The sequence below is a fragment of the Mugil cephalus genome, chromosome 12 (genome assembly GCF_022458985.1).
Source record: "Mugil cephalus isolate CIBA_MC_2020 chromosome 12, CIBA_Mcephalus_1.1, whole genome shotgun sequence".
Classification (NCBI taxonomy): domain Eukaryota; kingdom Metazoa; phylum Chordata; class Actinopteri; order Mugiliformes; family Mugilidae; genus Mugil; species Mugil cephalus.
Window position 1 is genome coordinate 12,393,274 of NC_061781.1, and position 18,703 is coordinate 12,411,976.

The 18,703-nt window shown below is 43.1% G+C and overlaps 1 protein-coding gene across 7 annotated transcripts in view; it reads left to right on the top strand.

The window, feature by feature from the left end:
- LOC125017232 (protein FAM126B-like) overlaps positions 1-11,623 on the top strand; it is a 43,358-nt gene extending 31,735 nt beyond the window's left edge. For 4 of the 7 annotated variants that reach the window (XM_047600114.1, XM_047600113.1, XM_047600112.1 and 1 more), the window contains 4 exons: positions 2,543-2,630; positions 2,820-2,976; positions 3,665-3,877; positions 7,137-11,623. In XM_047600114.1, coding sequence (XP_047456070.1) covers positions 2,543-2,630; positions 2,820-2,976; positions 3,665-3,877; positions 7,137-7,828 — 1,150 coding nt within the window. In that variant the 3' untranslated portion in view covers positions 7,829-11,623. The remainder of the gene's footprint in view (positions 1-2,542; positions 2,631-2,819; positions 2,977-3,664; positions 3,878-7,136) is intronic. The other 3 variants (XM_047600116.1, XM_047600118.1, XM_047600117.1) reach the window with 3 other exon arrangements.
- Positions 11,624-18,703: the final 7,080 nt, after the last annotated feature.

Consider the following 18,703-nt stretch of genomic DNA (forward strand, 5'->3'; position numbering starts at 1 on the left):
CACACTGTCATCTCTTAGGGCTATGACACAGGTTGGCATCTATGACCCTGTTTTGGACAGCATGTCCCACAGTTACTAGTTCATCTGGACCAACAGATCAGGATCAGATTTATTCCTTCCACGGAAGGTTTCGGTCCAGATAAAGGCGACATGAGGAGACAGTCGGCCTTCATTGCTGATATTTCTTTTACTGATGGTTCAGTTCGAGCCATAACTCACTTGGCAAACTTAAACTCTTGCTGCGTTCCCCTAGAAACGAGCAAATCCCAAATATTGCAATAAAAAAAATGGTAGTGGAAACACTTACATTTCGAAAAACCTCTCTAAAACATTTTTACCTTTTCCGTTTTTCAGACGTATCAATGTAACGGTTCATCGCAAAAGTGCAATGGAAGCACTTTGAATGGAAACACGTACAAAGCTTGAGTTTTCAGAAATATCGCTATTATTTTGTGAAAAAAGTGTAATGGAAACGCAGCTACTATCACATTTAGACATTCAGCAGTTACAAATTCACTTCATCGTTCATTTGAGGCTGCGTGTCTGACCACCTGGTCTATGTAAGACAAATATTTAATCTCTTGTAGCTCCTTTTTAGTTCCTACCAACTCCTGCTGAGCCGTTTGGTGCTGAGCAACTAGTGCACAGCTGGGACTGAAAGCGACTGTTGCCAAAAGCAGTAGTGAAACAAAGCAGTTTTTAGTTTACCGCTTTGAGAGTAGTCTAGACGAGCTAAACAGCTGGGCCTTGCTAAAAGGGTGCACAAAGCCGTGGGGCACTGCAAATTCAGGTGATGTTCAGTAGTTTAGATGGCTTCATCCATGCACTAATCTTTAATGGAATCAGTGCAAGCACCCGTAAAACAGGGCAGTGACACCGAGTGATAGATTTCAGATAATTAAGGGGGAACTTGATCTCGTGTTTGTTCTTCATTTACATTTTATCACATACGGAGAGATGAGCGCCGCAGCGCAGTGTTTGACGGTGTTTACAACTGCGGGACGTCGCTAATGAGGGAAGTCTTTATTCTGCTGCAGAAAATCTCCTCCCCGCACAAAGCGTTAGCCAGCACCGTGCCAAGGACAGAAGCTTCCTCTCTGTACGGGCTGATTAAAGCGATAGCGTGTTGTGGGAGCAGGTGATTTCATCCGCTGAGAGGACGCTCGTTGTAAAGCAGATTATAGCTCCTCGATGACAGGTAGCGCTAAAAGATGGATCCCCTGATACGACGGTGACTGGAATCACCGCTCTTAAGGGCGGTGGGAGTGAATCGGTATGCATCCTGCCTCATTGCCCCCTTGAGGGCACGGGGCAGCAATTAGGAGATTGGAGCAGTCAGTGCCGCTAGAAAAAAAAAAAAACAAATAATGAAAACAGACCTCATGTTTGTGTGTGTGGGAGCCTTTTTTAATGTAATCCTTTACTTCGGTGTCAACCCCAGCTCCCACGTTCACCCGTGGCCCCAGTAGGTAGGGCAGAAAAACATGAATCCACACAAGCAGAGGGACCTTGGCACACGCAGAGGACGCTCTGGGATTTAGGTTAATATGTTCCCTAATGCCACAGCACCGTAATGCCACACGAAGGCAAAGGAAGGAGCGCGAGGCGTTCAGGGACATCTGAAAAAAAAATAGAAAGGCGCGTGAAATATATTCCGGAGCGACAACAACGCAGAGGTTTCTCATCCATTCATCCCATTCATCGTTTGATGTTGAGTGTAAAAGGAAACCCCATTAATTTAGCCCCCGTCTGATTGTTGCATTTGCAGGACCGGATCAAAGCCGTGTGCACCTCTTCTTTTTTTTTTTATTTATCGTTACGTACGTGATCATTTCTATACTGCGCCTGGTTCTTTCATTTCACGGTTCTTTCAGTTCTTGAAGATGAGGCATCATCATCATCATCATCATCATCTTCTGCAGAACTAAAAATACGCCCCAGTAGCCAAAAAAGCAGCACAGTGCTTGATGTCCACTAATACTCGAGCAGCTCTTTAAAAATTCATCTCTCAGCAGATTTTTTTTAATGCATTCATCTATCTATCAGAGAACTCCAATAATAATTATATATTTGGGGTAGAGAGCCGGTTATTAATGGAGCGTTACTGACTGATGAGCAGTGTTTATTTGTGTGCAATTTGTCATATCATTCATTTATCAGTGTTTATTTCTGGTTCCACTCTGCTGCATAGTGACGCATAAACTAAAAATTGTCACTGTTTCCTGTTTCCTCTGAAATTCTGTGGGTGTGGGTGGGTGGGTGTAGGGGGTGGGGGGGTTTTAAACTAAATTTCTTTTATGCTGTTCACCACAAGGGAGATCTATTTTTTTTAAATAATTTAAAAGTGACTGAGTTTAATCACTCTGTGCCTAAGTCGTCATCCCTTCCCTTGCCGTAGCTGCAGGCATCACTAAACGACCAATAATAGTTTGGAGAGGACGTGACTCAGACATCAGTGGATCTTGCCAGACGATCTGTTTACTTAAACCAGACATGACGTGGTTACATGCCGGTGTGTGTCTGCATTTGTTTTTGCTCGTAGATACAATGGAGAGTGGGAGATGGGGCGAGAAGCTCTGGAGGACATCGTGTACAGAGCCCAGCTGGAGCTTTACTCCCAGCCTCTCCTGGTGAGTCGAACAGCAGCGTTTGTGTGCGTGCTGATTTACCACACAGAGAACCCTTCAGCCCGCTCATAATGAAATAATCGTTGACATCTTCCATTGTTTGTCTCCGCGTCGGCTCCCGTCGGGCTGATCTCGTCTTTAGCATTGAACGTTTTTATTGATCTTGCGTCTGTGCCCGTGTGTCAACTTCAGCTGGGGAACGCCATGAAAAACTCGCTGCCAGAAAGCGCTCCTGACGAGACGCGGGGGCGCAAGGTGCTCCAGGTGGAGGTGACGCCCACCATTAGCCGTATATCCATCTCAGCCATCACCACCGCCTCCATACGACGCCACCGCTGGAAGAGAGAGGGTAAGACCGAAGGAGGACACACAGCAAAGTGAACCAGGCCTCAGGAGTAGACTTTAATTCTCTTTCTTACTGAGCTTATTATTATTAATGTGACACCCAGGTTAGGTTGGACCAGAAAGTTATGCAAGTTATGCAAGGGACCATATTCAGTTCCGATTTAAGCTGTAACCTTACGAGTTGTTGCTTCTTTTTCGACATATGAAAGCCCTCAAGAAGAAACTCTTTGGTGAGAAAATAACTTTTCTGGTGTTTGTCCTCAGCAGTGAGAAGGAACCCTGTTTTCAGTGGACACCATTAGCATCATATAAATGGTGTCTCCTGTCAGTTACTGTGTAATCGTGGTCACAGTTTCCATGTCGTGGTGCTTGTGCCACTCACTGCTCTTTTGTTTTTTTGCTTGTCTTGTTGTCTAGTAAGTGCGTTACATGTTTTGTCTCACCAGTTAAGATTAAGGTTTGTGATTCGCACACGACAAAATGGTGCTGCTGACTCCATTTTATCCAGTAGATGGGCGATTGATTGCGTAGTTCATTTTTAAAACATTTTCTTTTTTCTTCTTTTTTTTTAAATCTACACATGAATTTGCAGGCAGCTAATAGACCCGCTGTGCCCGTGATGAGGCCCGAAAAGATTGAAGCTTGCTGCTACTAAAGAAACACATTTCCTCGTCTGTGTTGTTGACTCCCAGATTGTTTTGACTACTCAACCGATGCAGAGTTGAGCCTCATCGTCAATCCTCCTAGCGTCGCCCAGCACCACCACCACCACCACCACCAACAACAACAACAACAGCAGCACCACACTCCCTGGGACCCCGCAGATAACGAGGAAAGAGGAGGGCGGCATCACAGCCACCACAGCAGCAGCAGCAGCAGCATCATTCCCCCCATCACACTTGAGGGTAGGGGACAGGGGCGGACGCTCGGAGCGGAGGGGGTCTCAGGAGGAGGTGCCCCTACGATCTGCATCCTCCCGACCCTCCTTCTCCTCCTCCTCCTCCCACCACTACCCCTCCTCAGCTTGAGGCGGTTTTACTCTGCCCTCCCCATTGCGGGTGCCTCTTCACTTCCCCAGAGTATACTAACTCATCCCGTCTATAAGACCCCTCACCTGCCCCTCTACTACCAGACCATTGCTGTGTTTCGCCTTCTTTAAGAGCGGAAGAGTCGCCTATTCTGGGTTTGAAGGAAGTGGGGCTAGTGGCCATTTTGCATGGGCCTGCCATCATGTCATGTTCTCTCTTTTTTCCTCATCATGCCTTCAACTTTAAACCGCTGCCCTTGTCACTCACTGAGCATGTTGAGCATCCTTGACCTGATACTCTGGGGTTTCTCAACTCTCCGCCTTTGATAATTGGTTTTATCGATTGTATTTTTCTACATTTTTATTGGGCGCACTGGGGCATACGCAGACTGTTTAACAAAACTGGCACGGGCTACCTGACATCTTTTTTTTTCTGAACGATACATCAAAGCGTTTGACAGCATTCATCAGCTGCTGCCCTTCTGCAGAGAGAGGTCTTCCATTTCATGTTTTTAGAGCCATGGCTTTATACTATGCTAATTTTGTGTCCTTTTTTTCCCCCCTCGGCTCAGTGAGTGGGAACAAGCCCTGCATGCACACGCTACAGCAAGCTTCAGTAATTTCTGCTTAAAACATGTAACGTCGGAACATTAGCATTTCAAATGACACGGCCAAACGAACAGATTGAATATAAAATCTAATAATTCAAACACCCGAGTCTGCTCCACCACCAGGACTGTTACAGCCCATTTTGTCTCGTTAAATGTGCTTGCCCTTTGCCATCCGTGCTTGTTTTGAAATCTTGAAACAACGGTCAGACTGAGGATCGGCTCATTCCCCGGCCCGCTGTCTTTGTTTGTCTGACGCCATCCCATCTTCTTCCAGTGATCTTTCACTGCTGTGGTGAAAGAATCCCTCAGGGTGTTTAATCAGACGGAGGTACAGTAAAACCACACCTCGAAAGAAGATTAATCAGTCCCCGTTTGTGTTTAATCACTTGACATCCTCCTGCAGAAAGAAATCTCGACACATGTCCGTCATGGACTGCGCTGCATATGAGAAATTACTGGTGGTTTTGCATGTTTAAACCCGTTTACTACAGATTGCTTTTTTTATTATTATTATTTGCTCCGCAACCATTTGATTTTTTACTTTTTTTTTGCTTTCCTCCAAGGAAGCAATGCATTTTCATTCGTTTTTTTTTTCTCTGTGGAAATATACTTGATCACAACTAAAAATTGTTTGAGTTAGCAAGTTAATATTTCATAGATTAAATTTGTTCTGGAAATAAAAAGGGGGTTAAAAAAACTCTGAACTGATGGTGACTTATAAGGACACTTGGATATTTGGCATCTGTGACTGCAAAGCCACATCATTAGTTACCTTTGTGGCAAACTATCATGACAGAAGATAAACTTCATGTGTTTCAGGCTTCAACATAGCTGAACAAGAACAAGTTTCTCTAAATCATAGCGACATGTCATGATATAGCTCAAACATCTCTGTTACATTCATTTCTTATTCCTTTACTTATCGTCTGTCCTGGGCTCTGATTCAGTTTATATGCAGTCAACTTAAATTACAATTACAGGGACCAAGGCACAAGGTAGACGCATGTCTTTCTATTAATAACGGTACTGATAATAACTTTTAAATAAAACAATGAGCTTTCCAGGAAATCAGCTCAGCCACATGTGAAGGACACCTCCCTTCCCCTGCATCAGGAGCGTCATCCCCTTACGTAATCCCCCCTCACTTACTGTGTCATGCATGTATTCAGCATTTTAATGTCCTTGAATGGCCCTGCATGTGCATCATTAGTTTTGGCTTCCAGCTCGAGAAAGTGACTTGTCCTTGAATGCACCATCAAATAAGAGTTTTAAACTGCTCCACTGCTGAGTTACAGCACTTTGACGTAACAGAGTAAAAAAAAAAAAAAAAAAAAAAAAAAATGATGAATGCAAAGAAACGTTTGGGTTATTCTGTCCACGCCACATTTCCAGCTGGTTTATGTAGGACGCTGAAATAATCATAAACCCAACGCAAAACAAATGTGTTGCACTAGCAGACGTAAGCAAAATGTAGTCAAAAAGGCTAAAACGAGCAAAAACACCGGTTACAGCCGTGATGGTGAAGCTTACCCTCTTCATTTGGGATCAGGTTGGCTTGCAGACCGACCAATTTAGCCTCGCAGGCAGTCGGCTCTTAACGGGAAAGCTATTGATCTGACGAGGTGTACGGACTCGCTTCGGCGCTCTCCACGGATTGGCAGGCTCGTCTCGGCCGGCCAACCATGTGACCGCCCCGGGCCAGTGCTGCGGGAGGAACGTGGGACGGGGCAGGGAGAGCATGCGTCTCCTCCTCATGTTATGTGCATGTCGGTCCAGATCCTTTCCTCCTCGGTTTTTCTCCCGTTTCTTTTCTGGTGCTGTTCTGTGGTTCCCTGTCGTTCAATTCTGCTTGTGCCCAACGATGCATGACGGACAGAGACGGCTGACGGTCTGTCTCTTCTTTTAACAGGCTTTACCCTGCATACTGTATGTGGATAACGTGCTTTTTTTCTAACACGATTTATCGTCTGTTTCCCTTCCAGCTTTCAGAGTGAGGCCACGAATGGATTAGAAATGATTTATGGGTGTTTTTTATGCCTTCATGTCGGCTGTTAAACTAATAATCAGAAGATTTTGAATTGCTTAACAAACCTGCTCTATTTTAGGCGGTTTATTGAGCTCACAGTTTTCCCAAACAAACCGCTTGTGAGATTTTAGTCGATCTGAATTGCACCAGATGATCAGAGCTCAAGGTCATTGTGTATTGAACTGCAACTGAGCTAATGAAGCAGCATAGAGCATTAAGTGTTGCACTTCACAATAGGTTCCCAGTTAAGTCTAAAACAATAATAATAATAGTTATTATTATTGTTGCAATTATTATCATTATCATTATTATTACTAAGCTTCACTAAGGCCTGTTGACATGGTTTCAATACGCAAAGTGTGGAACTTTAGTATCACGGTTAAAAGTTTTGAGTCTAATTCTACTCACATTTGTCCTGCCTGGCTTTTTGTTTGATCTCACTCACGTTTCTGTCTATTATGCTTTTTCTTTTGTGTGTGTTCGTTCGCGCTCGCGCCCAGAAGCCGATGGCATAAGCGTCGGCGAGGACTCCTTCAATGTCAACGACCCAGACGAGGGGTTCTCCTCCGGGGCGTCCAACAGCAGCCAGCCCAGCGGCACCAAGGCCGGCGGCAGCGTGGGGCCGAGGGGCGGCAGCCTGAACAGCAGCAGCAGCAGCATCAAGAGAGCCATCACGTCCCGGCTGTCTCGGGACAAAGAGAAGGAGCGGGAGAAGGAGAGGGAGAGGGAGAGGGAGCGGGAACGGGAGAAGGAACGAGAGAAGGAACGAGAGAAGGAGGCCGAATTGTCTGCGGATCACCAGGCAGCCGTGAGGAGGCATCACCAGAGGCAGCAGTCTCCTCCGGCCAGCATCAACTTGGATGCCATCCACCTGAGCCCCATAAAGAAGCACCTGAGCTTCCCCGTGGGGCCGGCGCTGGTGCGGACTGGCAGCACCTCCTCCAGCAAGTCCTTTGACTGCATGAGTTTCAACCTGAACGGGGGCGGGGACGAGCGAGAGGAGGCGGCGGGGGGCTCAGACAAGGAAGGGGGGCTTCAGACGGGGGGCTCCCACCGCCACTCCACCATAAGCCTGCAGGAGGAGCACCTGATCAGGCCCGAGGAGGCCCGGGACCTCCTGTCCCCTGGAGCCCCCCTCACCAAGCAGTCACGCTCCCCCAGCTTCAACATGCAGATCATATCACAGGTCTAATGTTCAGCAAAGGGGGCGGCAGACACACACACACACACACACACACACACACCAACACACACCAACACACACCAACACACACACACAAACAGCTACACACAACACTCGTGCAGTTTTTGTCTGCGACTCTTTACAGCTCTTCTATGACAACTTCTGTCTATCTGTGTGTGTGAGTGTAGAAAGTAAGAACACATTTAACGTCCATCCAACCCTTTTAACATCCATTCTAATTGCAGTTGTGTCCTGCAGTCGTCGCTAGTGGGGGTTGCGTTACTGAGGACACGTGAATCACGACTGCCCCGCTGCTGTAACTACAGTCGAGTGTAAAAGAGTCCAGCATGTCAGTCAGCGCATCCTCCCGTCTGACCGAGCTGAGCGTTCCACACAGAAACTCTCCTCAAAGGGAGAATATTATGACAGAGAAGAATTCGCTGTAGGTCATGTGACATTTCAGATTTTTTTTTTTGTTTGTTTGTTTGTTTGAGTTCCTGACTGAATCAGTCAAAATGAATCAGCAATAACACTTACCGTCGCTCACATGGAGAAGAGTCTGGGATTATTGCTCTTTCTCTTCGGTCCTTCCCTTTCATTCCCGGGCTCACGTGCAATCGATTTTGCTGATTTTATTATTATTATTTTTTTTCCATCTTTAATTTGGCACAAATTCTTTTATGAAGAGAAATCTTTAAATGTTTTCTTTTAATTCACATTTCCAAAGACTATATTCTTTTGGTTTGTTTATCTTCACTAGTTTGACAATAGTTTTACAGAAATCAGTCAAACCCAAGTTTAGGTTTCAATCTTTATTTTATTCTGCATTTCTAATAATATTTTCAATCAACTTTTAAGATTGTTGTAAAACCAAACTGGAATGTGGAGAGCGGTTGTCATGCCCCGAGCTTTTAACTGGACATGTTTAAAAAATAATCATTAATGTGCAGCTAGAAGAGGAAAAAAATAATAATTGTCTTGTGATTTAAAATCTGAAGCTGAATCTCATTGCATTGGACAGTGCAGGTTTGTGTCTGATGCTAAAGGAAATGACTGTATTTTATATTGGATTGTTACTGTTGTTAAGACCATTTAATGGATCCTTCCATCTGAAAGCACTGGATGGTGTGTTTGTGGGTCTGTGTTCTGGCTGAGGCTCGTGTGTGTTGTCGTGTCTGAGCCGGTGGATTGCTGCCCTCTGGAGGCTCGTACTAGTCACTGCGCATCAGCAGCCTCTGCCACGGTCGTCTCGTTTTGTGCTCTGATTGGATGCTCATGAAACATTTCGTTCTACCTCATTGTGTGTTCACCTGCCACTCAGACACGTGTCTCCCAGTCAGATGCAGAATTTTGAGGTTTAAAACTGGAGTGTTGACCTGTTGGGGGACCAAAAATGGTTTCACACTGTAAGGACACTAAAATCTCTGTGTATAAAAATCATGTGAGGAGTCGCAACTGAATATCTCGGCCTTGCATTTCAGTTCTGTCGTGTGGTGAGCAAAGTCTAGCTCCAAAACAAGAACACACTGTCCCAAACCTGTCTCCAGGTTCTCGTATTTCTTGTCATATATCAAACAATCACATTTGGAATTAACCTCATTTCAATTCCCTAAAACTGTCCTGCTTTAATTACTTTTTTTATGTTTGAAGTGCAATTGTTTTAATCCTCACGTGCATGGAGTTGTATCTTCTCTTCTGTGAAATGCCTGCATCTGCGCGCAGTGCTAGCTAGCCTTTCTGTAGTGCTCCCTGCCCAGGCTGAGTGATTTGAACACATCGCGCTTGTCTGCATGTTTAGTGCCCTGCAAAGCACTGCTGTTTCAGATGCATGAAACAGCCAACGAGCCAAACCCAATCTTGTCCTTGCCAGATGTGCCAATACACATCCTCTCCTTAAGGAAGTAAATAATAATATTTTATGCTCGGGTGTCTTAATTTGAAATGCCTATTTCTTTCTGTACTCTGGTCTTATTTTAAAGCTGAGGGACATAAAGGGATGACACACGGCTCAACGTGCCCTTAGATGCAGCTTCACTTCTTTATTCTTTTTTTCTCCCCCCACTCATCACCTCTGCGCGACACACACTGTGCTTTCACAATCATCACTTAGTGTTGCTGTCCACGCGTAAAAGCAGTATATTATGCGTCTGTGTACTGTAGATGTCAGCTGTTGTAATGCATTTACCACGTCTTGCTCACGTGCTTGTTGAAAACAAGGGTGAATGGTTTAATGTATATAAAGTTCGGTGTGCAGTGAAATCCCCACACAGCTGCTGCTCCTGGTCCTGAGCGAGTCCTGCGTGTGTGCGTTAGCCTTAAACATTTCAGGCCAAGAGAAAGCCTCGGTGATCGGCTCTTTGGCCTCGCACGCTCCTCCTCCTTCTCCTCCTGTTGGACCAGACTGTTGTTGAAGAAGAAGAAAGAGCTTGAGCTCTTACCTGGTCTGTCTGCTGTCATCCCTGTGCTGTGGGGCTCTCAGAGAGCCGTGTTCCCCATTTTGCTGTATTTTGCTGTGAGTCGGGTGGCACCTTTTTTGCCGTTTTAAAACTGGTGACGTGTTCATGTCATTAATACGAGTGCCCCTGACCAAGGTTACCAGCAGTCATGTTGGTACTGTATGTAGAGTAACAAATATCCCTCAGTGTGTGGTGTTATTTGCATGTGATCGGGGCAGGAAATGAACATCGGCCAGTGAGTGTCAAAAAAAAAATAAAAATAACTGCCTGCGGCTGGAAATTTTTATCCGCCATCTATTTTGTCAGCATAATAAGCTCTTAAAGTCCTCTTGCATTTCAGAAAACCTCTTTCAGTGAGAATGTCTCAGCGGGTTTGCTCTTGATCAGTCACTGCGGCTGGTGAAGAAAGTTCATTTCCTGCCCTGCATGTGATAACTGTGGGCTTTGTTTTCATACAGTATAATGCACTTTAATCCATCCACCTCTCTCGAGATAGTTATTGAAACGACATATATAGATGTGCAAATGTGTATACACTCAATGCAGGGTTTTAGTCTCTTTAAAGTAGTACTTCTATGGGATGTCACACCCAACGCAATGCTATTTTTGTTAAAGTCTAAGGGTACAGCTATTTATTTATTTTTTTTTTCATTATAAAACCAAAAAGATAATTTACGGGGTCTGGAAGGTCTCAGGAGTTTTTCAAAAAAAAAAGAAAAAAAAGCCACACTTCAAAACAAAATGGCAGCACCAAAATTTCTGTTCTTGACGTCAGAATTGATCCTATGCAACATTTTTTTCCCCCTTTTTTTAAAAATTTTATTTAAATTTTTTGGTGGACGGTCTTTTATTTATCCTTGTCAGGTGGGAGGGGGGCACATGCATTTAAGATGATTTTTATTTAAAGGTGCAAGCCCTCCAAAGTATCCCCATTCAGTGATTCTGTTTCTACACCCTGCTGTGGTGCTACAGAGCAAAGGACTTCTCTTAAAGAGGACCATCCGTTCGTCATCCCTCCCAGAGAGAAAGCGGCACCTGGACTTTAGGTGCATGTCGAGCCCTCCTGTCAGTGTGCTGCTCTGTGGCTCAAACACATCAGTCGGTGTAAGAAATAAACAGCTTAGCGATGATGAATCGAATCTAAATGCTTCGAAGGAAGCTGCTGGATGATGCGATAACACTGTACTAATGATGTATAAATGGAGAGAAAGACTTATTTTAAATCTTGTAAATAAAGAAATGTACAAAACTCAAAGCAAGACAAATATAAAAAAAAAACTGAAGATAAGTCTGAAATGTAGAGAGAAATAATCTGTATATTGTTGAATAAATATTGTGCCGTAAGGGATCTGAGTGTTCGTGTGTGTGTCTACTTTGTGTGTTGAAGTGGGTCAGTGTCAGGGTGTCCGTGGGGTCTCAGTAAGTCTAAAATCCAACAATTTGAATTTAAGGCCTTAAAATGTCAAAAACAATTTTGAAAGATCTTAAAAAATGTATTGACTTTACTTTTATTTAAAACAAATATATAAACTTCATTCTCATTTATATATGTTTAGATTTTTTGAAGACACTATAACGTAACTACAAAACAGAACTAAAGTACCTGTGCATCCTGGTCAGAATTTATCGAGCACAACCAGGTAGCTAGTATGCTGTGGGTGCACTGCGGTGTGTTAGAGCGGAGCATAGCAGCAGAGAAAAGTTGATGAAACCCGACAGCATCACTTGAGTTTTCTTTGCCCAAGTTGTGCTAATACAACACTTATTAATGAGTAAGCTACTAACGAGCAGAGGTGGGTAGTAACGAGTTACATTTACTTGAATCAGTTTTTGAAAAAATTGTACTTCTAGGAGTAGGTATTCTACGCGTTATTATGTTTATCCCCCCAGCGTACGCCTCATTTTATTGTTTTATTTTGACAGAGCGAGACTTTCGCCAAAGGCTCTACCACGTGACTGTGTTTCACCAGTCAAACGTAGCTGTGCAGTCTCGTCACGTGACCATGGCCAATCTCGGCGGCGGGACAGGTTTTAGGTTAATTTTATAATTTACAGTGGTAGCAAATAAAAAAGAGAAACAGATGAAGAATATCAAAACCTCTTTGAAAGCACGTTTGCTTTATAAAAAGTGTGAAACAGCCGTTACATTGTGCAGTGTCTTCTGTGTCTACCTAAACAAATGGACATTTCACTGAAATGTCAGCATTCAAAAACTCAACATCTAACTTGAAACATGCAGAGCCTGGTGAAAAAGCACAAAGGTTTGGAAATTTTTGTTACTTTATATTTTATTTATTATTTTATTGAAATACTTGAATTTACTTTCTCTCCTCTAAGCCAGTATGTTAGTATTGCATTCAGTGTACTAAATGTGTTTCTCTTTATTTTTTCCACTCGAGGAATCAATCGAAAGTGAAAAAGGAGATTCTCCTGAATACATTCCAGAGGAATCTGAAAACAGGTATTATCAGTTATATTTTTTTGTATAGAAACCTGTCTTTGTAGGAAAAATAATGAAGAAGACAAGACAAATGGGCATGCCATGCCAGTCTGCAGCCTGCCAAAAGTCCTCTAAACTGAACTGCAGACAGATTGATGAGTCAAAAAGACAGGAGATTTTCAAGTACTTCTGGAAGAAATTGGACTGGAAAGAGAAGAAAATTTCTGTCTAATCATTAATAGAGTTAAGCAGTGTGAAGCAGCAGTGGACAGCAGCAGAAGAGTCCCGGAGGTCAACATCCATTATTTATCACCTTGTTGTGGATGGCAGAAGAGTTCGAGTGTGTCAACGCATGTTCTTGTCAACATTAGGGATAAAGCAGTGGTTATGTTTGAAGTGGGGGCGGGAAGAAGAGGGAAAAGTCCTCAGCAGTCTGACGGAGTGAGGGTGGTGACAGACGAGCAGAACTTAAGACCTTTCTTCTGGACTTACCAAAAGTTCCATCACACCACCATAGGTCCTGTTATTCAAAGATGGAGCCTGTGTTCAAGTCCATCAGTCACCTCCACACACGGTGCAGAACATGATATCCGGCCTCTGTCAAGGCAAATGTTTTCCACCATTTTTCAGATTTAAATCGTTCTCTCAGGGCTGTACAGTGCGACATATGTGCGACATCAAAACATGCCTGTGCCAAGAATTGATCTGCCCTGTAGCATGGGTGCTATGGGCAGATTTAGCCACAAAAAAAAACCTTGTTTCGAATCTCGTTTGAAAAAATAAATCCTGTATGTCTACGATGGTACCACGACTCCCCTTCCTGGTAGTTGTAGTCAACTGTGGTCAGTGATTAATGTTATGTCTTGTGTATTGAACGCCAATTCTCACAATTCCTCACGGTCACAGCTTCACGCTCTGTCCCATGCAGCTGGGTTGGCACAGGTACACAGTGGCTAATGTTACTCCCATGAGCCAACAAACATGAGATTTGCAAGAGATTTTTTCAACCTGTTCATGTTGAGAACACGAAACGAACAGACGACACCCCAGACGACACAGACAACAACGTAAATTAAGTTAACAAGGACCCACCACCACCGACCGAAACTGCGCTAACGCCAAAAGTGAAAGCTAAAACTTATAGCTACAACACCGAGTGGGAGCAGGAGTTTGCCTGGCTAAAGTTCGATGCGACAAAACAAGTAACGTATTGCTCCTTTTGTCAGACAGCACCACTTAAAATAAGAAAGGATAACCCATATGTTGTGGGCAACCGCATTTTAAAGAAAGACGATGTGCAAATACTTGAATTTACCTGAATTTACCGTCACAATAAACCACTGCTTTATTCCTAATGTTGCTTTATAAAGCAGGGGCCAGCCCTCTGTGCTAATACGTCTTTAGACTGACACTGTTTTATGCGTAAATATGTCACACTTGTTATGCAAAATTTAGTTGTTTAAAGTGTAATAAAGATGCTACTTCTGTATCTGAAAACATTTTGAGTTATTATTCTATAATTGTATTACATTATGTATTTATGAATTACACTTGCTGATGTTACTGTGTAACTGATGAGCTGAATTAACTGTCCTCTGTAGAGGTGACAGGCATTTATAAGGTGTGCTACAACTCTCTGGTCCTGTGCTAGAAAGTGCTATGTGCTGAAAAAGTTAACATACAGCCCTGTCTCTTTTTCATCAAAAAAGAAGACTAGTGCGATACCTGTTGCGCAGTCAAGGCTGGGAACATTGACACTGCCACGTGGGAGGAGCACTGCCTTAAAAAAGACGCACGAGCCATGAAGCAGAAGGACAAGGAAAAGGCAGGTGAGAAGACCTTGTTGGTGTGCATGGATCTGCAGAGGCTCCTGCTCTGCCCCAAGCCTCTACCCTCTATTACAAGCTTGGTGTTCATAACTTCATCATCTTTGACATAGTATGACCAGTCAGAAAAAGAAAGCATCCCCAGCTGCCTCCCACTAACTGGAAGTGTGTTTACATCCGAGGTTAGTTTTTTTTCTTGTAACATTGCTCGCACACATGTAAGTCATAAGGTGCAGTACAGCATTATGCAGAAACAGAGAAATTAGGATGACAGTCCAGAAGGATAACAAGGATAACTTTGGATAGGCAAAATAGTAAGCCAAGGATAAATGTTGCTTAATTGCACAATGCTGTGTTCAGACTCCCGGAGACAAGTTACAAAATGGCCAAGCATCGCCAGCTACATTGTTAGCGAGTTGCTGTTTTTTGTTTTGTTTTGGGGTTTTTTTGTCGAGTCAAAGTGTCTTTTAAGCACTTGTTGGCGTAATGTTGTGTGTAATTTAGTATTAATAAATTAATTAAATATAGGGTGCATGATTTCACTGAACCCTGAAGTCAAACTGATGTGCACACGTCAATATCAGATGACTGTTCATCCATGAATTTTCCGGAATTAAATATAAAATGCCAAGAAAAAGGTTTGATTAGCGTAATATGCAAAGTGGAACTGTAGAATAGCCTGCTATCAATAGTTAACCAACTTAGTTTGACATAAAAAGGAGAATAGAGGCCAAAATATAACCGGACATTGCTATAAAGCATTATTTAAAAAAAACACGTATGTCCACTATTGCTAACAACAATGCACGTGAGTCAGTTTAAAATAATTTAGACAGGTCACTGATGACAGTGCAAACAGGGATTCGTTTCGGGTCCTAAATATGTCTATTTACACAAACTTGGGTTTACTTTGTCAGTCAGTTTGTGAGAAAAACAGTTTTTTCATGCTCCTGGAAAAAAACTAATTTGGAGATAAGTGTTTTTCATCAGACAGCGACGATATATGTATACTATATCGCCACCCCATTCTTAGTTTATAAGGTTCAATATGACGCTGGTCCACCCTTTGCAGCTATTAACAGCTTCATCTCTTCTGGGAAGGCTTTCCACAAGGTTTAGGAGTGTGTTTATGGGAATGTTTGACCATTCTTCCAGAAGCACATTCATGAGGTCAGACACTGATGTTGGACAAGAAGGTCTGGCTCACGGTCTTCATTCTAATTCATCCCAAAGGCTTTTTATTGGGCTGAGGTCAGGACTGTGTACAGGCCAGTTAAATTCTTCAACACCAGACTCACTCATCCATGTCTTCATGGACCTTGCTTTGTGCATTGGTGCACAGTCATGTGCACCAGAGCGGCCCATACTTTCACAAATGTTTATAGAAGTGTAGCGGTAGTGTTTGTGTTGTGTGTGTATAATAACCAAATGAAAACCAAACCACTGCTGCCACTGGTCGTTTATTCCTGGCAGGATAATGCACAGTCAGTCAACCTCTCAAACCTGCTCTCACACCGTGAAGCAGAGAGACAGTGCAGCCTAATTGTTGCTATTCATATTTTTCATTAGAATAAAAAGAACATATAACGAACACAAACGTACCTGGCAGGAGAATGTATAATCAGTCAACCTCTGAAACCAGCTCTCACACCGTGAAGCTAAAATAAAAAATAAAAAAACATGTTTTTTCACATGTTAATTACGCAACAATTAAAAACATCGTCACTCTACCAATTGACGTGCTCACTTTGATATGATATTACGATAAATAATCCAAAATAATTACGGAGGTGCTAACACAGTGTGGACTCACCACAGAGACAGCACAGTGTAAAGGTTGCTATCTCCCGGGGGTCACAACCCTAGTCAGCAGGGGTGTTGCGTTCACTGACAATAACAAAAATAAAATAAAATACAACTGTAATTAATAAAGTTAACAGTGCAAAAGGCGGCAAGTGGAACACCAAACACTATTGACTTCGTTACAGAAGCAGTGATTGAATTCATCTGAGTTATTTGGATGGATGAGCAATTACACGTAGGAATATACTGTTCTATTAGCAATGACCACAGTCCAGTTGGTTCCTCACAGGGAGGCGTTGTATAGTCTTATGGCCTGAGGGACATATGAGCTCCTCTACCTGTCAGTGGAGTAGGACACACAGTAGCCTGTCACTGAACGAGCTTCTCTGCCTAACTATGGTGTTGTGTAGATGGTGGTGGACATTGTTCATAATGGTCCAGATTGTGTTCAAGGTCCTTGCCTCTGCCACTGATGTCATATGTCAGGGACTCCTGCTCTGCCCCAACCACAGAGCCCTCCTCCTGCATCAGCTTTGTCCAGACGCAAGGTTCCCTTTTCTTAGTGCTGTCTCCCGACGGCGTAGAAGAGGGCACCGGCAATAATTGTCCATCAGATATTAAATGAGTTTAATCTACTGAGGAAATAGAGATGGCTCTGAGCTTTTTGGTATACTGAGTCTATGCTAGCCATCAGGAAATTTAAAGGAAGGTACCGTGATACTCTGTCACCAATCTATGATTTTTTGTTTGTTTGTTTGTTTGTTTATCATAAACCAGTAATTTAACTTATACATTTCTCACAGTATGCCCTAGTGAGTATACATGGTAGTAGAAGATGAGATGAGATTTCTCACATTAAATGTGTGTACTGAATGCCCCATAAAAATCACAACTTCCCGCAGACTCGCATTAGTTTCAAAGTGATGGGATAGTGACACCTACAGGAGGTACAACAGAACAGCATTTATTTTGCCCCATTTATTTGACCAGTGTGTAGCCTGAGATTAAAAGCTCCCCTCACCTTGTTTCTACAACCCTTCCCTCCACAGAGAAGTCCCTCATGACTAAACTCTGATGTGATCATTTCAAAATACAAAAACAGACAGACATTATTGACATCATTTCTTGGGTATTGTTCTTCTGTGTTCTTCTGGGCGTCCAAGAGTTTCTTCAGCAAGAAATTATTGCATCCTGATCCACACGTGCAGGGAAAACTATGTCCAGTGTTCCAACCAATCACACTGTACATGGTCGATTTTCAGATCATGGCTTAAGGTCCTACAAGGCTGTGAAGAAGCCCATGAACAATGAGAGACAGAGGTTAGCCCAGCACCGTTGGGCCCAAGCACACAAGAACTGGACAGTCAGGAACTGGGAGAAAATTCTGTGAATCCAGTCAGATGAGTCCAGTTTCCTGCTTTATCTTCCTCCTGCTAATGTGAGGGTACATGGAAGGCCAAGTGAAGCATTATCTTCAGCGTGTGGAGTACCTACTGTTAAACATGGTGGAGGCAGTATCATGGTTTGGGGAAGCATGAGTGCTGCTTGTGTTTGTCATCTCACAGTCTGTGATGGCACATTGAACTCATTCTCAAACCCACATGCTCCCACTGTCCCGTCGAGGTCGAACTGGATGCTTCAACAAGATAATGCCCCTTGCCACACATCCAGGGCCAGAAGAACTTTGCTGCAGGAACACAGTATCTAGGTCTTAGAGTGGCCAGCTCCACTCCCGGACATGAGCCCCATTGAAAATCTGTGGTAGATTATCAAAAGGTCTGTTTCAAAGCACAAACCAAAGAATTTAGAAGAATTAAAAGTAGTAATTCAAGAAGAATGGGACAAAGTTACCCCTCAACAGTGTGAAAGGCTTGAGGGTAACATGCCAGCCAGGATTAGAAATCTGCTGCGTACTAATGGCAGGAGAACTAAACATTACGTTGATGTTGTGATGGTTTATTTATTTTTTGTTCAGTTTTGAACACATTCTCTGTTATTGTTAACTTTGGTGCCAACATACAATGTTGAGAACTGACATGCTGAAACTGTCTAATGCAGCTACACCTTATAAAACACAAAAAAGATTTTCCCACAGATATTTCATGATAATATTTGAGATTGTGTAAAAATTTTAAGAATGTCTGAAAAGTTTTTTTCCGACACTGTAGTAATAGCCATTTAATTTAGCCTATTAGCAAGCAGGCTAATATTAGCTCGTCAGCACACATATATCCAGTGACGATAACACAATAAGCTATTACACTTACTAACTTTATCCAACTACAGACATCTTGGATTATTTAAAGTTCAACTACCACCAGAAAACTCTTGACAGTTTTAGTTACAAACAATTCCAATA